General features: G+C 41.9%; 1 protein-coding gene across 2 annotated transcripts in view; it reads right to left on the bottom strand.

Annotated features, from left to right (window-relative positions):
• Positions 1-23107, bottom strand: part of PARL (presenilin associated rhomboid like) — a 263836-nt gene that overhangs the window by 55680 nt on the left and 185049 nt on the right. For both annotated transcript variants that reach the window (XM_029617018.1, XM_029617019.1), the window contains 2 exons: positions 16983-17053; positions 9839-9940 (listed from right to left, as the gene is read on the bottom strand). In XM_029617018.1, coding sequence (XP_029472878.1) covers positions 9839-9940; positions 16983-17053 — 173 coding nt within the window. The remainder of the gene's footprint in view (positions 1-9838; positions 9941-16982; positions 17054-23107) is intronic.

Raw genomic sequence — 23107 nt, 5'->3', positions numbered from 1 at the left:
GGGGCAAAATTTGTTCGCAAAGTCTCCTGAGAGGTTATTCCAGAAGGTTAATGCTGAGTCAGGGTCAGAGCAAATTAAGTTGGGAAGGGAGGTAGATAAAGCAGCGGCTAGTTCATCACGGGGGCAGGATTTCCTAGATGTTATTGTGGTGCTGTGGACGTTGTTGCGAGAATGGGGGGCGTTGGAGGAGAGAAGGCCTTCTATTAGATAATGGTCGGACCGGGGGACTGGGGTGCAGGTGGGGGTGGTGTGAGTGAGGACTTCAGAGTTGATGAACATCAGGTCCAGTGTGTGACCTGCTTTGTGTGTGGGAGATGTAATAATTTGGTGGAGTCCTAATGCTTGGAGGGATTTGATGAAGGTTTGGCATGAAGGGGAAGGAGGTGAGTCTACGTGTAGATTAAAATCTCCAAGTAAGATGGTGGGGATGTCTATGTTGATCCAGTCAACAATGAATTCTATGAGAGGTGAGGGGTTGGACTCAAGGAGGTTGGGGGGTGAATATACTAGACAAATTTGTAGGTCGGCGGATTTGAAGAGGCCTATTTCGAGTTTGGGTGGGGTGGCTATGTGGATGTGTTTGACATTTAGATGTTTCTTGGCTGCCAGGAGGAGGCCGCCGCCTCTTTTTTTCGGTCTGGGGATAGAGAAAATCTCGTAAGCAGAGGTATGGAGTTGGTTGATGAGAACAGTATCTGTCTTTGAGCCACGTCTCAGTAACCGCACATAGGTCCGGTTTACAGTCGATTAGAATATCGCTGAGGATGGGCGTCTTTTTGGAGAGTGATTGTGCGTTGAAGAGAATTATGGAGAGGGTGGTGAGGCCAAGGAGTTGAGTCAGGGGGGAGGTGAGAATGGGGATTAAGGATTTGCGTACAGGGGGTGGGTGGAGTGTGTGGGGAGAAGGTAGACGGGAGAGGGGCAGGTGGATACGTGGGATGGGATACATCGTTAATTCAAGTAAATTGTGGGGCAGAAGCAGCGTGGTGCAGTTATAGACTAGCAAGATGCAGCAATAACACTATGGGTGGAGTGCAAAGGTACAAAAATAGGCACTGTGGAAAGGGATGTGAGCTGGTGCCACAAAGTTAGCGACTAGTTGAAATAGAAAGTAAAACTGCAATAGTTCTTGGCGTGGAGGTTTGGTCCAGATTTGGAGACTTCCCAAATGATTGAGGCGGTGCTTGCCGTGGGATCTGGCTTGCCAAGAAATCCAATACCAAATTAAGACTCCATTAGGGCACCAGAAACCGCAAAGGCAACAAAGATATTTCACTCCTTTGAGGAAACTGGCCACATCAGGATGAGTCATCAAGGCTCCACCATTCATCTGACCTCTGAATCAGGCGAGAGCCATTACTTGTATCTTTAAGGAATTAAGGGCCAAGCCTTTATTCAAGCCATCATGCATTAATTCCAAAATGAGCAGGATCTTGAACGAACAAGGAAGAGTACCTCGATCCTCACACCAGGCCCCAAACACTCGCCAAACCTGCACATAAGTCAAAGTAGTGGAAAACTTTCTAGCTCTTAGCAAGGTGGAAATCACTGCCACAGAGTATCCACATTTCAGCAAGCAAGCCCTTTCAACTGCCATACTGTAAGACAAAATTGAGTCGAATCCCTGTGCACCGGTAGCCAAAGGGGCGATTCCACCAGGAGCCGCCACAGATCCATATACCATGGTCTCCTGGGCCAATCTGGAGCAACCAAGAGCACCATCCCTCTGTGGCATTCAATCCTTTGGACTAATCTGCCCAACATGGGCTGTGGAGGAAAGGCATACAGCAACTTGTCTTCTGGCCACGCCTGCAACAAGGCATCTATCCCCAACGACTTCAGATCTCTCCTGCAACTGAAGAATCACAGAACCTTTGCATTGCAAGAAATAGCCAGCAGATCTAGAAACGGGAGACCCCAGCAATCCAGAATCAGTTGAAACACTGTTTGATAGCACCCATTCTCCTGGGTCCAGACTTTCCCTGCTGAGAATGTCTGTCCTTACACTGTCTTTTTCTGCTATATGCGAGGCTGAGATCATCTGGAGATGTAGTTCGGCCTATTTCATAAGTTGATCTTTCTCCTTCGACACTTGTTGGCTTGGTTCCTCCCTGCCACAGTCATTGCATTGTCTGACATTATCCAGAGTGCTAGACTCTGCAGCCTGTCACCAAACTGCAAACATGCCAGCCGGACTGCCCTGGCTTCCAAATGATTGATGTTCCAAGACAGACTCTTCTGCATCCCAGCACCCTTGTGCTGTCAGCTCCTGATAGTGAGCTCCCCAACCATGGAGGCTTGCGTCCATCATCAGTACTAGCCAGTCTGGTGGTGCTAGGGAAATTCTCTTCCTTAGATGATCCGGCTGTAGCCACCACTGCAGTCAGGAGGAGACTCCAGCCAAATCGAATAGTCCAGAGACTGCAGGTTCCACTGAGACAAAAAATGAGCGCTGAAGAGAACGCATATGTGCTCTCGCCCACGGTACTACTTCCAGGGTTGCCGCCATTAAACCAAGTACCTGCAGGTTGGACCACACGGTCGGGCGCAGAGTGTTCAACAATAGACTATCTGTGCCATCAACTTCTGAATATGAGCTTCCGTCAAGAAAACCTTGCCCTGCTTTGGGTTGAACCAAACCCCAAGGTATTCCAACTATTGAACAGACTGAAGACTGCTCTTGACCAGGTTCACAACCCAGCCGAGCTCCTTCAACAGGGAGATCACCTTGCGGGTCACAGGCAGCTCTCCTCCAGCGACTTGGTTCAAATCAGCCAGTTATCCAAATACGGGTGTACTACCCGTACACCCGTATTTGGATAACTACTGCAACTACCACCATTACTTTGGAAAAGGTCCTGGGAGCGGTCGTCAGACCAAAAGGCAGTGCCCAAAATGGATAACTGCGTCCCAGAACTATGAACCGCAGAAAGCATTGATGCTCTGGTCAAATGGGAATATGAAGATACGCTTCAAACTGGTCCAATAAGGTCAGAAACTCCCCAACTGTATGGCCATTATCAGCGAGTGCAAGGTCTCCATGCGAAAATGGGTCACCCGCAGATGACTGACACCCTTCAAAATCCAGGATGGGATGAAAGGATCCCACTTTCTTGGGCACAACAAAGTAAATTGAATATCGCCCCGTATTTTCTTGAGACGTGGGTACCAGAATCACAATCCTCAGACTCAGGAGCCTTGCCAATGTATCCTTCACTGCCTGATTCTTCTGCAGGGAGTGGCAGGGAGAGACCATGAATATGACCTGAGGAATACTGCGAAACTCTAGCGCATATCCTTCTCGTATCACTTCCAGGACCCATTGAATCAATGTGATCTCAACCCACCTCTGATAGAAGAGAGATACGCGCCCCCCCCCCCCTATCTTCTGCTCCTAGGGGTGGGTCGGCAAACCTTCATTGGGAAGCTCAGGAGGATCCACTACCCGAACCCACCCTCCTCCTGGCCTGTCTGAGATGGAAGGACTGAGACCTACCAAAAGTTCGAGTCTTCTGAAAGATCACTCCTCTATGGGGGTTGAACACTCTTGGATCCCCTAGCACAACCTCTCATGCTAAAGGAGCATGGCGTTTGCTTCTTATCCTCCGGTAATCAAGGAACAGGTGATTCGCCCCACTTACTGGCCAATTTCTCCAACTCGCTCCCAAACAAGAGCAAGCATTTAAAGGGCAATTTCTTGAGGTTAGCCTTCAAGGTCACATCGGCCAACCAATTTTTCAGTCATAACTGATGCCTAGCTGCTATTACCAAAGCCACTCCTCTGACTGAGGTGCGGACCAAATTGCAGTCTGCATCTTCCAAGAAGGTAGTCGCTGGTTCCATAACTGCCCTGGAATTCACCCCAGAATCATCAACCTTTTGAGAGAGAAGTAAACAAGAGCGAGCCACCAGGGAACAACAAGAAGCTATTTGCAAAGTCATTGCTATTGCTTCAAATGCCTGCTTAAGGATAGTTTCAACCCTCCTATCATGTACATCCTTCACGGCCAATCCTCCCTCTACAGGAATAGTTGTCCTCTTGGAGACTGCACATACAAGTGCATCCACTTTTGGAAAATGTAAACGCTCTCTCACCACCGGATCCAGAGGGTACAGGCCTTATAAAGCCTGACCTCCTTTGAAATTAGCCTCTGGGATGGCCCTTGAATGGCCTCCATCTCAGGGAAAAAACAAGAGGCTTTGCACAGAGAAACCAGAATTGGATTTTTCTTTGGCTCAGACATGGAATCTGCCCAGGTATTCCCAGCATTTTCAAGGTCTGGGAAATCAGGGCCAACAGTTCATCTCTATGGAAGAACCATAGTATAGTCCCATACGCTTCTAATCCTGGAGAAATTTCACCATCCTCAAGCGAGTCAGGATCGACATCATCCGTGCCATCCAGATCTCTGTCGGCTAGTCCCACTGCCGCTCTAGGAGTATTCTGGTGCTTACCAGTAGGTCCAGGCAAGGTTTGCACCTGCGACTCTGCCCTGGGAGCACTGGACGGGGCTGAGGACTGAGCTTAAAGAAAGGATTGCAAGCCCTGGAAAAATTCTATCCATGAAAATGTAGAAGTATCCAGACCAGAAGGTACTGCCTTCCGCTGCTGAAGAACCAGTTAGGGGAGTTCCAAAAACAGGCAGCCCACCTGAAAAGTCTTTACCCAAACCTACATCTGGCTGGAAAGAACGAGGCTTAGTGAAATCAGAGGAAGATAATTCTCCCTGAGCCTCCAAACAGCGCTGGCACAAGTCAGCGGGGACTCCTGGTTGAGATGCCCGAATATAACAGGCAGTGCAAAGAGAAAGGCGCTTAGGTTTCTTAGATATAGGCGTCATTAGATTGGCAGCGCACTGATCGGCAGCTGGAAGTGCATGTCTAGGTTTGTTTTTTTTAGGCGTCCAAAAATTCTAGGTGTCCAAAACTTAGGCGTTCCTAGGGTAGGCGCCTTAAAAAATTAAGCATACAGCAACACTCAACTTGTGTGCACAGGTAAGCGGAAGGCCATTTAAGGCACCAATTAACTTGGACGCACAGACTATTAGGCCTACTTAAGTATCCAAAAACTAGATGCACAACTTGGACGCACAGCTAGACGCACACACCGAACCAGCCATCCTGTAGAGAGTATCCTAAAGAAAGCACAAGAAATGCTGTTGAGGCCCACCACGTGGCACACAGCAAAAAAGCCTCAAAGTAGGGCCTAACCTACAGAGGCTGCTCAACCAGCCAGACAGTCCACGTCCCTAGACCTCCCATGGAGTGGGACAAATTTCAGAATGGTGCACCAAGCATGGAGACCGGGGAAGGAGGAAGCCCTACAGCAAAAAACCCTCCTTCTCTGTCTCTGTATTTCTTCTTTTTTTTGTTTTAAACTTACTTGAGCTCAGCCATATCTGTCTGAGTACAGAGACAGTCTCTGGCTGCGGGGGGAAGAGGTCATTTGCCATCACCGCCGCGCTCGGCTTCCTACACCTAATGCCTTTCAACTGCTTAACAGCTAAGTCCACACCAGCTGAAAAACCAGCTACCAGACCAAGGCACTCATCTGAGGGACCACAGAAATCACCTCAGGAATTCTCAAACTGGGAGAGGGGAGAATTTATTTTCCTTATTGCTCTTTTTTTTTTTTTTTTTTTTTAAATCGAAGCAATCCCCAGTAGAGAGATGCACGTCCAACATCTGCTGGAGACAGAGAATACTAATACTGGCAGGCTGATGTCACTGCAGGGCTATATATACTGGGGGTATATATACTGTGACATCAGTTTGCTCCGTCTCCATCTACTAATAGAGGTGCATAACCCACTTGTTCTGGATTCATCTGACTGGACAATAAGAAGTCCTCTTGCCTATTGGCTTCCATAAAAAGAGGATCCTTGAAATATAGTGTATAACCTAGATATTCCTGAAGTTTATTTTCCTACTTTTTGAAAAGTCATCTTTTGACATTTGGATCTTATGAGTTGAGAAGTATAATGAATACTTGGACTGTAACTTTATGAATCACAGTATTGACCATGAACTCTATAAAAGCAAAAATTGGTCCCTAGCACTAACCTTTGAATTTAGTTTTTTAGTTTTTTAAATTATTTTACTTCTTCAAAAATTAGCCTTCCTCTGAAAAGCAATTTAAAAAGCACCACTTTAGATTAATAGCCAGTGTCATAGTCATAAAAGACTTTTCGTTCTTCCCCATAAAAACTATTAAAATCAAACCAACATTTATAAGGGTGTTTAGACCATCAGATAGGCATGCAACTAACATTTTCCGCTGCATCGGATCCTCTCAGTTGAAAAGCTTAATTTTGAAACAGAAGTTCTTTTAAGATGTAGCTCAAACAGAATGCCACTTGCTCTCCTAAAACAATTGGAGAGACAATACTGTACTCCCTTATCCAATCTTCAGGATAGATACTTTCTCCCAGATGGATAAATGATTTAATGGTCACCGTATGGACCACTGTATTAAACTTATGACTTTAAAATAAATTATCTTTTCCTGTACAACCCTTGACATCCCCTCTAGATATGTTTAAGATCTATATGAATCGAATATTAAAGATTCCAGAAGCAGCTACCCCTGTCATCGTTAAGGCTTATTACCTACAGCAAAGGGAAACTACAGAGCAAGCTGGAGCTGGGCCTCTAATGGAAAATTTGGACTTAACAAATTTCTTGGAAACTTCATTGGACTCTGAGATCAAAATAAGGAAGCCTTTACTTATTTCATTTGCTTTCCTGTCTGAAAGAAATTATGTTTTAAAATTATTTCTAAGAAATAGGCAGGTATCCTTTTTTGGTCGCCCTATTTGGATTTACCCTGATGTTATTAAAGTAACTCAGGTGAGACGTAAGGAATTCTTACAAATGAGATCAGAGGTATTACAACTTGGAGCGAGCTTTGTGTTAAAATATCCAGCAAAATGTTGTATAAGATATAGGAATGTACAATATATTTATTTAGAACCAGACCAGCTCAGAGCCTTTATACGGTCATTATCCCAGGAGAATCCAGTTACTGCTTCTGCTATATAAAAAAGGGTGTGTACTAGTGTGCAGCGACCTGATTTTGTAACACAGTATTTGCTTATATAATGCTCATTATTACTTTCCTCCGTCCCCCCCTCATTTCTTATAATTTTGTTGCTGGTCATTATATATCTAATTCTTATTTTTTATTTTGCATTATAATACTTGTAATGACAACAACTTCTTTTCTGTACAAGTTTGATGTCTTGGGTATATTTTCAAAAATTTGAAAAATAAAGAATTATAAAATAAATGATCTAGGAAATATCTTAACGTTCTGTGCATTATAAGCAGGATGAAGATGCTTTATCTCCTGCAATAAAGAATCTTCAGGAGCATTTAGCATATCATCTATGCAACCTCACTGGAACTTTAAAGCCTCAAATGGGAAATTCTAAAAAAAAAAAGAGCACCCCCCCTTTATTTATGCAATAGATCTTTCTATTGCAGACACAGAGTTGGAATATGAGGAGAACAGTTTTGTGTCTCAGAAATGGCTCATTTTTTTTTGAGGAGAAAAGTTATTTTTCTTTAATTAATAAAGAAGTAAAGATATATGTATGTTGCAACAGCCGTTTCTACTACATTGGGAATTAGTGATTATTGTCTCAGCTGAAGGGCACGTACCAGAAACTTGTTTCAGACAGACATGTATTTCTAAGCTCACTTCCTTCAGACTTCCTCTTAACATTGAGAAATGAAAAATAGTAAAGATTTAATTTTTTTTTTTTTTTTAAGATGATCCTCTTCCTCTTTTCCTTAATATATGTACAGTATATATCTGCAATATATTGGCTCAACCAAAAAACTCTTTGATGGTGGAAGCATATCCAAATTTTGGATCTCTCCTCTGTAAAAATTTAAGATGCATGGCCCGAAACAAAATTCATGTCTTAGATATATGCTCTTAAATTGCTTAACCATGAACCCTCTGATGGGAATGGCAGAATAAATCAAATTCTGGCTCACTACCCTGTAACAATCACAGGCTTATGGCCCAATCAAACTGAATGTCTCTGATAAACTGGTCCTTTTTCTGTTTCCTTCCAATTTAAATCATAGGCCAGACCAATAAAGTATAAAGACTGCTGCTCAAAACAGCAATCCTTCCATCAACTGGAGGCAGAGAATACTAGCTTTAACTCTCACTGCACCACATATACGTACTATCACTAGATTAAAAAAAAAAAAAAGAAAAGGTTCTTTGCCTCCATCTGCCTTTCTACTACACAAGTCCAGAAAGCAATCATTCTGAACTGGTATAGCAGAAAGCAAAGGTACTGGGTTTTATTTAATGTATTCACAACATTTTGTGAAATGTGTTTTTACTTGTGCTTTGTTTTATGTTACTTGGCTTATTACAGATTATTGTTCTTGGAAACCACATTGATTTTATGGCAAGGCAGCATTTCAAATAAAGCAAACTTAAAGAAAGGTTCTTGCACATTTACATGTGGCCAACCATACACCAGCTCACAAAGACCTGGACGTATTTTGGAATTCAGCAGCGACTCCTATCCCACAGCCAGCAGAGATGGCATTAATTTCATAAGATAAACTCTGCTGATACTAAGTGCAGTTTCATTATACATAAGCTCACATGCTCAGAAAGATGACAAAACAAATGTGACATTTCACAGTTAAAAGGTTTAAACATATCTTTACTTAATAAACAATTGAATTTTGAACATGGTAAGATTCAGTATTTATATATAGTTTAAATGTTGTTTAAAAACAATGTGAAAGGTTTTAATTGAAAACCTTGTCTTTGCAGGGTGGGTGATGTGAAACTTTATGAAAAATTATGCAAGTCTGCCACATATTTGCCACAGAAGTTTGAAAAATCTGAACAGGAAACTGGTTATAATGATTAGGCAATTTAAGTGGCTGAGCTGTGCTACCTTATCATCATTCGTAGGAGCTGGGGGGAGGGGGGTTTGCACAGGCACAGAAGAGGGGTTTCTATGGGGGCCCTCACCCCAACCAAAAAAGGATTCTAGAGCTCCTGGACCTTTCTCCTTTCTCCATTTTTCTCTTCTCAACTTACATCTCTTCTCACTCCTTAGCTTTTCTCACATCTTATAATTCCCTCATCTATCCTTCCACTTTTCTCTGTTCTACAATTCCATTCCTTTTATTTCAATATCTTTCACCTTTCTCCTATTCCTCCATCTTCATATCATTCATCTCTATAACGCTTCCTTTCCCATCTCACCACATTACAGCTTGCTCTCCCCTGCCATTTCCCTCTTCCTCATATGTTCACCACCCCATCCCAGCATCTGCCCCCTCCCCACCCACCCTTTCTTTCCCAGCATCTGCCCTGTCTTCCCTGATATGCATCCCATTGCAAACAATCCCTCTTCCTTTTAGAACCGAGGCCACCATACCTCCCTCTCTCCTCTCCCCTGGAGGCAAGAGGCACTGAAACTGCATTCCAGCAACAATCTCTGCTCCCCTCCCCCTCCCTTTCGTGGCAGGCCACATGAGCAAGGAGTCAGCTGCTTATCCACAAGTGTAGAAGATGGTCATAGAGAGTTCATTCTCTGTCTCATCCCCAAGACCAGGACTGGAGGACTCAGTCAGGCTCAGATAACTGGTTGCAGGCAACTAGGAACTGAAAGGCATAGAGAAGCTGTGTGCAGGAGAGATTAAAGATGTGTGCAGCTTAGAAGGAATATTACCTCCTGCTATGCCCCTAGTTATATGTGATGTAAATCACAAGGGGCTCACCTTCAAAACACTAGTTCCAATTATTTCTGATAGAACTTTAGCTTATGCAGAGGAATATAGACATACTTACATTCCCTGCTGTAAAAGTGAACATTGGAAGGAGAATGATGGCTAGCTGGGCTTCAGGCATTTTTGTACACACTGCTGCTAGAACTGTCATTATAGCTCCAGACTGTAAAAAAGATGAAACAGAAAGAAGAAATACAGTAAAAAAAACAGGATGTCAAAGATAGGTTAACATCACACTCACTGTAGCAAACAATAGCAATTTTGTTAGAACAGACACAGGGGCCGAGCGCACTGTTTAACCTGCGATCAGACACACATTTTGGACACGCATCCACAGCCCCTTATGCTGTAAGGGGATTAGCACGTCCAACACGCCGCAAAACTAATAGCGCTCATCACATGCAAATGCATGTCGATAAGGCTATTAGTCACCCCACATGCACCCCAAAAAGTTGTAAGAAAAGCTGAAAATACTGCTTTTCTGTATGAAAAGTTTAAAAGATTTAAAAAAAAAATGTATAAAAAAGAGTGCCAGTGGTCCGGTTAGGGAAATGGATGCTCAGTTAACCAGCATCCGTTTCCCTAACCTGACGCTGGTTAGGAAAATGGTTAGGAAAATGGACGCCAATAAATTCAACATCCATTTTCTTAACCCACGGACAACAGACCTCTCCTTGGCGCCCGCTGCCAAGGACGCACTAGGGGCGTGCAATCGACCCTAGTGCCTCCTTGGCAATGTGACCCCTAATTTATTTATTGCATGGCACCCCCAGGAGAGATGCGTGGGCGCATGTTAGGAAAGCAGGTGCTGAACAATCAGTGCCCACTTTCAGCGCATTTTTTTTTTTGCATCAGCCCCATAATCTGCAGTACTTGTTTTATTTTCACACAATTATTAGTCTACTACTGCTATTTATTTCTAATGCACTACCAGACGTATGCACTGCTGTAATGATACACATAATGGCGAGTCCTTGCTCCACTGGACTTTTAATTTTTTATTTTATTAGCATTAAAAAGTGTTGTTTGAGGGCTGCCGAGGCAGTGCGGTAACACTGAAGGAAAAGTTTTCAAGAATAGTACAGAATAAAACAGATACAGGTACACGTCTTTGCTGGTGTTTGGATGAAAAAGACTGAGGGGACTCATGAGAAAACACCTGCATGGGAATTCCCACACATGATCAGTAGAGCAAAACTGTATGAACTGAGAGAGAGGGGTCCATTCGGTTCCAATGGATGACATCACCCACATCATGACTATCAATGGAGAAGAAGCATGGGGTAACATCTTTATGCAACTACAATATATTACAGAGCTCAATATATAATAGAAGCTAGGAAGAAATCAGGTACAGCTAGTACCTGGGCATAGGACAAGGACAAGGTGTCAGTTTATGGCAAATACATTATGTTACAGAGCAGAGCATAGCACAGAAGGCCAGTTTATATCAGACAGAAATAATTCAAAGGGGCATCAGATTCAGGTGCCAATGATTTCAAGGTGTGAAGCGGTTCAGTTTGGTATGGAGTGAGAAAATCCAGTGTGGGGTTTCTGATCAACAGAAACAGAGTATAGGGCAGCATTGAGAGCGGTGTGAGCTATTGGTTTGCTCCAAAAGTTTATTTATTTATTTAACACTTTTTTCTATACCGACCTTCATGGTTGAGGACCATATCAGATCGGTTTACATCGAAAAGGGGAAACTGTAACAAAAACCAAAGGTAAAAAACAGGAAGGGCAAAGTTACATTCAACAGGGGTAGTAAACTTGGAAGCAAAGACTGCCTCATATAGCCAGGTCTTCACTAATTTCTTGAAGGATAGGAGATCCTGGAACGTTTGATGCAAAGTGGTAGAGAATTCCATACAGTAGGGACTGATCCCACAAAAATTCTTCTTCTGCAATTGATAAGACACATTCTTATGGGAGAGGGCAGTGTTAGGCGGGCTTGCATTGTCGAGCATCTGGATGGGCACGTATAGGGTTATTGATTTATTTAGGTAGATATAAACCAATTCATTGGGGGTTTTACAGGCTAGGGTCAGAACTCTGAACTTGATTAACTACAGTGTAGGGAGCCAATGTAAGGATTTTAGGACAGGCTGTGTGTGTTCAGGTTTGTCTACATTCCTTGTCATACAGGCTACTGTGTTTTGTTCAAAGTTGTGGATGGTGATTTAGGGTGCTTGGGATTCTGGCATATAGTGTATTGCAATAATCTAAGCAAGAGATAATAGTGGCTTGGACATCCATTGTGAAGGCTATGTTAGCCAGGAGGGGACAAAGGTGGTAAAATAGGCAGAGTTGGAAGAAGGCTAGTCTAGTTACTGCTTGAATCTGGGGTCTGATGGTAAATTGGGTGTCTAGGATGTTCCCTCAAGGATCAGTATTGGGAGGGTTCATGTCATCCGGATCCATAACATCTCAGGTTTTAATTTTTTGGATTCGGAGTTAAGTTTATTTTGGGATAACCAGTGGGCAATTTTTTTCTAAGCAGTTGATTAGGTTGGTAATGGTTGTGACTTGGTTTGTGTTAAGTGGGACCAGCCGCTGGATGTCGTCAACAAGTATGTGATGTGGTAGACTTTGATGAGTTTACCCAGGGGAGTCATGTAAACTTTGAAGAAGGTGGGGGATAAGATGATCTTTGTGGGATCCCACAAGTGAGTAACTGCAGTTCTGAGAGAGTTGTTCCTAAGGCAACAGGCTGAGTATAGTCTTGTAGAAAAGAGTGACCCAAGCTAGTGCTGGGCCAGTGATTACAATAGTTGTTTAGTTGGGAAATGAGGAAACTGTTTTGAAGACTGCTACCAACAGATTAAGATGTATTAGTAGGGTTAGCTGACCATGGTCTAAAGTAGATGTATAATTCATCCACCAGGTTTACGAGTGTAATTTCCATGCTGTGTTAAGGTCAGAATCTGGATTGATTCAGTGTAGGTTGTACTATTGCTCTTTTTAGGCAATTTGGAAGGTGGGCCTCAGTAAGTGATGATTTAGTGATGGTCTCGAAGCAGTGCAGAAGGCCATATTTTAGGGATGTGCTATCGTCCTGATTCGGGGACCCAAAACCCGAAAAAACTTGGTTTTGGGTTAATGCGCACTAACGGGAATTTGTGATTTGGGGGATCCACTAACGGGAGTTAGTGCGTGCTAACCCGAAATTTGGGTTCCCCCAAATCACAAAGGCCCAAACCATGGGAAATACGATATTTCCCACGGTGGGCGGAAACGGAAATGTTCGGGCTTTGCACATCCCTACCCATATTTGGCTTGCTTGATGAGCTATGAGGGGACATGTCTTCTGGGCAAGTAGTCTCTCTGAGGGGGGAGAGTAGAGAGTCAACATCTTTTTCCCCCAGATTGGTAAAGTTTGAGAGGGAGTGAGATGATGTCGATTGATGTTTTTGAATTGGGGTATCTATTTGTGTCCTGTCCAGTTTGGATCACATGCGTGCAATCTTCTCTCAGTGAAGAATGTAGACAGTTTGTTGCATTGGGTCTTGGTTGTGAGGGAGAAGGGTAGTGGGGGCGAGATAGTCAGAACTGTTTATAGTTTGAAACAATTTTCTGGGAGTTTTATGTTTGGTTGATTGCATTGGGGTAGTACTCTTTTTTTTTGCCTTTGTGATGGCATTGCAATATGTTGTTTGATGTCATTTGCATTCAATTCTGTCTGCTTGGAATTTTGCCTTCCGCACTTTTATTCCAGTTTTCTTTCAATTCTTTTTAGCTCTTTTCGAGCAGCCAGGAGCCAGGGGATGAGTTTAGGGCTCTTGATGAGGGTAGTTTTCCACGGAGTGATTTTATCCATGGTTGATTTGAGGTCTGTGTTCAAGTTGTCTACTAGGATGTCCAAGGTGATGGAGGGCTGCTTAGTTGCACATTGGCAAGTGTGCAGAAAAGATTGTGCATTCAGGTGAGATGCTGGTCGGACTGTTCTTAGGGTTTTCTCTAGAATGTCTTTTTGGGGCAAGAATGAGCACATTTTAAAGTGGATCCGGTAGTAGTAAGTTCAGAAGAGTTGGATGATCTGGATGTTTTCTATAGTATATTGCTGTAGTGGTAGGCCTGGGTATCAGTATCAGTATATCAGGTCCAGGATATGCCCTGCTGCATGTGTTGGTTTTGTGATCAATTGGGTCAGATAAAGTCTTGCGAGTGACCAGGAAGTCTAGGGATATGGCTCTGTGTTGCTCATCAACATGAATGTTGAAATCACCTAGGATCAGCATTCTTGGGTGATTCAGGAGGATCTCTGTTATTAGCTGTAGGAAGTTGTGAAGGATTTCTATCATGCTGGATTATCAGAAGGATCCCACACCTGGGGCCACTCCTAGGAAAATAACTTCTTCCGTGTAAGGAAGCACATTAGACCCAGTGTGAATCTGAAAACTACAGCTACTCCTCCATCTTTTTTATTATTGTAGGGTATGTGAATGAAGGAGTCTTGAGATGTAATTTTAATTTATAGATTCAGAGCATAAGCAAATAGATTGGCTTTTCAGTTGCACACAGACTACAGAAATGAAAGTTGCATGATGGGGAAGACATATACAAACTTCTTCACAATTAAGTATCTGGTCCTCCCAGTCCTTAAGGGATTAGACACAGATATATCTATACTGTAAATACTGCATTTGATTAAACTGGTAGAGACTGGCTGAGCCATGTTTATGTGGAATGCCTGCTTGTCAGAATAGGAAAAGTAATATTTCTATGTAACTACATTTCATCAAAATGACCTTCCCAGCCCGCAGGAAGACAGGAACTGTAAGACAGGACAAACAAGAGGCTCACACAAAGAGATCGATAAAAGAAAAGGACAAGCATTTTTAGGGGGTTCAGGGGAAGACCAGGTATAATAAGGACCTTGGACATAGATGACTGGCAGACACTGCTCCAGAGAAGAAAAGGAAGGCAAGATTCACAGCAGAAATAAAACTCTTACACAGGTTTCACTGCAGCCCCAAGATAAAAAGTAGAAAGTGCATTTAACTGTCTATTTTTGTCTTTTATCCTATAATCCAGGGGTAGGCAACTCCGGTCCTGAAGTGCCACAGATAGGTATGGTCTTCAGGTCATTCACAATGAAAGTGCATAAGATATATTTGCATACAATGAAGGCAGTGCATATCCTAACAACCAGACCCGTTTATGGCACTCTAGGACCTGGAGTTGCCTACCCATGATAAGCTGTATTCTAAATTACTAGTAGTGATAAATAAGAAGAGACTCTGGTAACTATCCTTACTGCAGAAGAACCAAATCAAACATTAGTAACAACAAAGAAAATATACTCACAGAGAATTCTGGAATCCCCCTTTTGTCTTTTATATTATTCCACTGATTTCTTGGTTTATTGGAATTAATTTGAAATCAATAATACTTTTTAAAAAAAATGTAACATTTGTTATACCATATTTTATATAACTTTTAACCAACAGTAAATACCTAAACCAAATTAATCAAGGACAAAAAAAAGTAAAACAAAAAAGTCCATAAAATGCAATCAAAAATAGTGAAAAAAAAACATTAAAAGTCACTAAAAGGATTGTGTCAAACAAACCTTTTATCCAAAAAGGAGAATCTTCGCCTCAAAGGGCTAGGACTAAATCTTTAAAGCAATCGGCTTACTGAGGCAGGTTCCCAAACAGACAATGTCTACAAGGTAGTCTTCCTTTAAAAATTAGCTGCAAAGTCCCTGCATACCTCAAAATTGCCCCTTAATTAGCATAAGATAAGAATTGCTATTCTGGATCAGACTGGGGTCCATCAAGCCCAGTATCCTTTTTTCCTAGAGTGACCAATCCAAGTCATAAGTACCTGTCAGGATCCCAAATATTGCTAATGTCCCAGGATAAGTAATGGCTTTCCCTAAGTCTATGTGATTAATAACAGTTTATGGACTTCTCCAGGAACTTGTCCAAACCATTTTTAAATCCATCTTTCACCACATCCTCCAGCAACAAATTCCAGAGCTTAATTATGCACTGAATGAAAAATAATTTTCTCTGATTTGTTTTAAATGTGCTACTTACTAACTTCATGGAGTGTTCCCTAGTTTTTGTATTTTTTTGACAGAGTAACTATCTAATCCGGCCCCCCCCCCCCCCCCCCCCCCCAGTTGTCTCTTCTCCAAGTTGAACAGCCTTAACCTCTTTAACCTTTCCTCATAGGGAAGCTGTTCCATCCCCTTTATTATTTTGGTCACACTTCTCTGTACTTTTTACAGTGCAGTTATATCTCTTTTGAGATGCAGAGACCAGAACTGCACACAATACTCAAGGTGTGGTCTCACCATGGAGCAATATAAAGGCATAATGAATCCTCAGTTTTATTCTCCATTCCTTTCCTAATAATGCCTAACATTCTGCAATGTTAACTCCTAACAGTGCAGGTTATTTTTCCCATGTACATCACTTGTCCACATTAAATTTCTTCTACCATTTTGATGCAAAATCTCCCAGTCTCAAAAGGTCTTCCTGCAATTCTGCACAATCTGCTAGTGATTTCACAACACAGAATAATTGTGTGTCATCTACAATTTTGATCATCTTACTTGTTGTTCCCTTTTCCAGATCATTTATAAAAATATTAAAAAGTACCAGTTCTAGTACAGATCCAAGGCACTCCACTGTTTATTTTTCCACTAAGAAAACTGACCATTTAGTCCTACTCTGTTTCCTATCTTTTAACCAGTTTGCAATCCACAATAGGCCATCGCCTTCTATCCCAAGACTTATTATTTTTCTCAGGAGACTCTCATGGGGGACTTTTCAAATACCTTCTGAAAATCCAAATACACTATATGCACTGGCTCACTATTATCCACATATTTATTAACCACTTTAAAAAAAGAATGTAGCAGAGTGGTGAGGCAAGATTTCCCTTCTTCCAGCCAGCTTGCCCAAAATGTCCTGGAGTCTGCCATTCCCAAACAAATATGGGGTATTCACAAGGTTTTTGAGAAAGTCCATTGTGGGTTTGAAAACCTAGAAATTCAACTTATTAGGTTATAAAAGACAGCATGCTTTATAATCTCTATTTGGAATACATTTTAACAATAGCAGCAGTTTTCTACTATGAAGTTCCAGTGCAGTCAGCAATTGCATACTTCTGGCACTTCGGTTGCAGTGTGGTATCTAACAAGTATTCATAGAGTAGTAAGCAATGAACAAAACATACATGTAACTACTTACTGCTCCAAGTGACGGTCCAATTCTTCCTGTGGCTATTTTACAGACGTAACTGACAAAAGTAGAGATAACACCTAAAAATATACAATGAAATTATAACAAATATGTTTGCATCTCTAAAATATTTGTGTTAAAGAAGACAACAAATTGGAAACACAAAACTGAAAAGTCTGTCAATCAGTGTCACTAATTCACTCAGTTTGTAGCAGCACCAGAGGAAATAAGTTCCATCAACTTGTGATCATCGAGGTCAGTGGGTCTGTAGCACTGTTTGGCAGCAGCCCAAAATCCATGGTGCTCTTTAGCTGGAGCACCAGCTTTCTTCCAATATGTTACAAATTAATTTTCCAATGGAATGGAACAAGAGCTGAATGGAGGATTCTAGAAGCTGACTACAAAAGACAGGCAAAAGAAGGCTGAATGAACATGAAGTGCCTCTTCAAGTAAGATAGCTAGAACTCAAGAATTCATCACCCAATAGATTACAAATGTACAGATTACTAAGAATGTACAGGAGCCAAGTACAAGAGAATAAAACATGCAGGGCAGAACAAAGAAGTGAGAAAGAAGCTTGGAGGGGGGGAGGAAGGCGTGATAAAAAATAAATGGGGTAAAGAAGGCAGGGAAATAACTTGATGGGAGGAACAGATGAAAGGGAACAGATAAAGGAGACTAATTTCCCTACAAAATTTGATTTCCACTAGTTTTATCATCTTGCTTCAAACAGCACAAACTCAAAACCAATTTGGAATACTATCCTGTGAACCTGCTTCTTATCTATCCAATTTAACACATCTTGTTCATCTCCTCATTCCCAAGGAACCTGAAACTGAATTAAATTGCAGGGTGTAAGACATTTCTTTATTAAAACAAAAGGGGGAAAAGAGAGAGAACATGGGAAAGGAGGAAGTGGGTGAGAAAGGAAGGGGACATGAAGAGAATGGAATATGGAGACAGTAAACTGGGAAGACAACTGAGAGATGACTTAAAAAGAGAGACACAAGTAGGAGAAAATGGGGTGGGAGGAAAGAAACAGGAAAAGATCAAGGTTAAGAACAGGAAAAAAGAGAACTGTTAGAGGCATGAGAAATATTAGAAAGGAAGAGACAAAGGAAATGGCAGCCTGGGGAAAGATAAGAGAATGATAAATAATAGGAAAGATAAAATGGAGCCATAAAATGGAAATAAGTTGTTAGGTTTTGATTGGGCAATGGGTGACCAATGGAACGAATGAGTCGATTCAAAAGGCAGCTACTACAATGGTTAAGGGTCTACATGATAAAGCATATGAAGGAAGACAAAGATCTAAGCATGTATATCCTAGAGGAAAGGAGAGCTAAGACAGAGATATTCAAATACCTCCAAGGAATTTATGCACAGGAAGCAGGCCTTGTTCAATAGAAATGAAGCTCTAAAACGAGGGGTCATAGAATAAGAGTGAAAGAAGCAAGCCTCATGAGCAATCTAAGGATATATTTCTTCATAGAAAGGGTGGTGGATACATGAAACAGCCTCCCACTGGAGTTGGTGTGACAAAAACAGTATCAGAATTCAAGAAAGTATGGGACAAGCACAGAGAATGTCTGAGGGAGGGGAAGGGAGAGTAAAGCTGAGAAGGACTGAGGATGGGCAGAATAGATGAGTCTTATGTTATGTTATCTATCTGCTGTCATATTCTATGTTTAAGAGTACATTATCACAACGTGAGGGTATCCCTAGAGTCTGCTGCACAGCCACAAAGGGTAAGGAGAGGATAGCATAAACCTAGCTGCATGGTAGTTGAAAAGCTGTGAAGTCTGTCCAGGAAAGTCAGAACATACCAGGAAAAAGGCAGGAATCCATGAAAGCAGAAAAAGTTGGAGCACAGGAACAGAGAATCTGGAGGAAGCATCCTAGAAAACTGTTGTACCAGCAGGGTTTAGTTTTCAGGGCTGTCCTTAAAACCTGAAATCAATCAAGGCATTTCTTTTGCTGAACCAACTGGGAACTTTCCAGCTGAATCTACTTCTTGGCAGCTACAAGGTTGCTTTAATCCTTGACTCTCTTGTGGAGAGTCCCTGGTTCGCGACCTGCTAGTTCCTAACATTATGCCCACTCTCGTGGGTGCCCCTCCTTGGGCCCATAGACTGAAGTTTTCAGGGATGTTTTTGCAAGAAGCACTTGACTAGATTTTCCACGTCTATATTCTGTGCCAGTTCCCACATGTGGTCCCTCTAGTGTATTTTCTTCCTAATCAATTAGGAAGCTGGCCTCACGTTATTCAGGAGTCCAGATTTTTTTCCTGACAGACAGATTCTTGCTGGTCATCCACCATCACTGGCAGAAAGAGAGGAATCTTTAAGCCTGGAATGAATTTTTATGAAATGGTTTCATGAATACTATGTGGAATACCAGACATATCCACAGGGTTGCTGAAGATACATTTTGAATACTAGTAGATTTAATTTATATTTTTTTATTTCTTTAAAAAATCTCAAATGAATAAGCTGCCACTACAATAAGGGCTCTGGACAAATACAAAAAATACAAAATCATATAAAAACAACAATACAGAAAAAGGGGGTGGAGTCAAGATGATGGTCGAAAGAGTGGGAGAAGGTTGCTCCGCTGATTTTTTTTTCTTAGAATATTAGATTTCCCTTGTTAAAGATTACAATAATGCCACATACTAAACATAAAGCCTGGCTTTGAGAGAGCCAGGCAGTTTCCGAAAGCCCTGAAACTTCAATTCAAACCTTCTTCACCTTGACGCCAAAGGAGACGGGAGCGAGTGCCACGCAGGACAGAGACACAGAGCGAACGTCTCAGCCACTGGCAGATGAAATCTCGCTGAGTCCCGGCGCGCCAGAGACGCCGTCCCCACCTCAGTGTGTGAGAGAGAAATGGGAAATTGCATCAATAAGCCTCCTGGATAGCCCTGTGGAGCCTGGAGGCCAGAAGGAGGACGAACCGGGAGGAGTACCTGAGAGGGAATGTGAGAATCTTATTGATCGACAGATTGTAGCTTCTCAACTGGGATCCTATCTACCTTTAATGTCGGGAGATATCAATCCAGTAACTTAGATACTGGAAGTTGAACGGACACTGTAGCTGAAGCCACGCGAGTGGGTGAGTCTGCACAAGTACTAACCTCCTTTCTTGTAAAACCCATGGTAATAACTATGGACTCGATATGGGAAGCATTGGCAGCTATCGAAGTAGCGATTATTAATCTGTCTAAAGCCTGCCTGGAGTCAAATAAACACAGTATTGAGAATGAAAAAAAGATTGATGATCAGAAAAAGAAGTTACAAGGAGTGGAAAGGAAAATTAAAGTGATGGATGGTTATCAGCAGCACGCTATTCAACATGAAACTGTGCAAAATAAGAAAATGGAAAACAGAGAACACATTTCAAAGTTTAAATATAAGGGTTCTTAATTTCCCGATCATTACCCAGATTTCAGTGGAGGCTTTACCTTTAATTTCTAAGGCCTATTATTTGCCACAGAATAAAAGGGAAGGTGGCAAGAGAAGTTGGAACTGCAATAACAGCTAAATGTTACTGAGTTATTGGAGTTGTTGCATGAGGACACTGTTACAACAAGAGAAGTGTTATTTGTGACTTTTGCCTTCATTACTGAAAAAAAAACAACGTATTGAGATTCTTTCGTAGTAGATCTGAATTGTATTATGGCCAAAAAGCATGGCTATTTCCTGATATTACCTGGGTAACGCAGGAGAGAAGGAAAAAATTCATAGAAATTAGAGTAGAAGCTTTGACCGTATGTTCAAAATTTACTCTTCGTTACCCTTGCAAATGCGTAGTTAAATACCTTAACTCAGTATACATATTTTTTGAACCGTCACAGCTTCGTTTCTTTTTAGACTCGCACCCCAATGTGACTTAGTCAGAACAGATGGCATGTATTAAGCTCGTTCATTTGGCCGCAGTCTTTTCTTTTTTCCTGTTTGCTTAATTTTTTAGATTACTCGCTCCTAAGAGTTTTTTGTATCCACCCTCATTCTATGTCTTATTATTATAGAGTGGTTTAAGAATATAATTATTACCTGTATTTTGTTTTGAATTGAAACAGTTTCAAAGTAAACCACCTAATTTTTCATTCACAATGGTTTGTGTAAAACTTAAAATGCAATAAAAATAAAATTAAAACAAAAACAATACATAATCAATTAAATAAACAAGAACACAACTACCATTCTTAACACTATATCTAGCCATCACTCAAAATAAATATGTGGTCTGTGGTTTGCTAGCCCTCATGTGTCATGTTGATAGCCAGACCCTTATCTTCTTCCTTGAATTACTATGCCTAATGCATGCTACATGGTATCCCTAGATTACCAACATTATAATTCCAGCCAGCCAAACGGTTCTGCAGCATTGCCCCATCATCTTGACCCTTGGAGGCTGTCAACCCGAGAGAGGGAGTCTGTCATATCCCTCAAGTGGCATTTCTTCAAGGATGCTCCTCAATTCTTTGTTTCAAAGGAACATCATTGAAACCCATTGGCTCGAATATCCTGACAATATCCTTAGTTATTCTTACAAATAATCATCAAATGTTTACAATGCCCAAACAGGAAAATCCACCAGCTAACACACCTACTGAATTAATATTTACTCGTTCCTTATTTTATTTCTTAGAGGAGGGTAGGAGGGAAAGCCCTATTGCAGGAGCTCCAGCAATATGCCCCTCTTTTAGCTTCCTGACTGGGATGCCTTATTCTCCCCTTCCCAGCAGAACAGGCTGAGAAGTGAAACCACTTAGATGGGAGGGGAGTGGTGCCAGAAGCATGGCACCATGTCAGCGCGGCTCCTGTGCACCTTAGCCTGTGTCCTTATTATTATGGGCTCTCCATGTTGCTGTATGAACTTCATGTTTGTAAAACAGACAGAAACTCTGCTGTCTATTATTGTCATCATCTTTAATTCTTGGTCTTCACATTTATTTATTTATTTATTTGATTTTATATACCGACAACCGTTTGCACATCGTGCCGGTTTACAGATAACTTATAACAAATAATATATAGGCAAAGCCTCTACAAGGAACAGTTTGTAACATAAATGCAGTAACATGGCAATTAACTAGATAAATAAGTAGGGGAGGGAAGGGTAGGGATATACGAGACAAAAGGAGGGGGGAGGGGGAGGGGTGAAAATGGAAAACATAGGGAAAAGATATGTACAGGGGTTCGAGGAACAATTAATATGTACATAGGTTATATACAAAGTTTTTGTTTTGTTTTGTTTTTTTTTTGTTTAGGTTTGAAGCTCCGTGGAGGGGGTGGGTGTCGGGTGTAGGTCCTGAGGGGGAGTGTTGGTGAGAGGTGGTGGTTGGGTTAGGGTGTTAGTAAGAGATGAAGATGATTGGGGGTATGCTTGGAGGAAGAGCCAGGTTTTGAGTTTCTTTTTGAAAGTGGGTGTGGAGGTTTCTGTACGTAGGTCAGGAGGCATGGAGTTCCAAAGGGAAGGGCCTGCGAGAGAGAGGGCCCTATTGGTGGTGGAGATGAGTCTTGTGGATTTTATGGAGGGGGGGATAAGGGTTCCACGGAGAGAGGATCGGGTGGGTCTTGTGGAGATACGAGGGAGGAAAGGTGGGTTTAGCCAATTGTAATGTTCGTTAGCAATACTTTTGTGGATGAGGGTAAGGGTCTTGTAAATAATTCGTGAGTGAATGGGAAGCCAATGGAGATTAGCGAGGGTGGGAGTAATATGGTCTTTCTTATTGGCATTGGTTAGGATGCGTGCAGTAGCGTTTTGAAGGAGTTGTAGAGGTTTGATGTGGGTAGCAGGGAGACCAAGTAGGAGTGCATTACAGTAATCAATTTTAGAGAAGATTATAGATTGAAGTACTGTGCGGAAATCAGAGAAGTAGAGAAGGGGTTTGAGTTTTTTGAGGGTTTGTAGTTTGAAGTAACAGCTGCTAAGGATAGATTTGATGTATGGTTTGAAGGTTAGTTGGTTATCGAGAATAACCCCCAGGTTTCTTGTGTCAGAGAGAAAGTTGGGGGGTGGAGGGTAGAGGGAGAGGGTATGGATGCATGTTTTGAGGAGATGAGGAGGAGTTCCGTTTTTTGCGGATTAAGGGCTAGGTGCATGTCAGTGAGGAGTTGGTTTATGGA

Source organism: Rhinatrema bivittatum, chromosome 9 (assembly GCF_901001135.1).
Source record: "Rhinatrema bivittatum chromosome 9, aRhiBiv1.1, whole genome shotgun sequence".
Taxonomy (NCBI): Eukaryota; Metazoa; Chordata; class Amphibia; order Gymnophiona; family Rhinatrematidae; genus Rhinatrema; species Rhinatrema bivittatum.
This window is presented reverse-complemented; position numbering and strand designations above follow the sequence as displayed.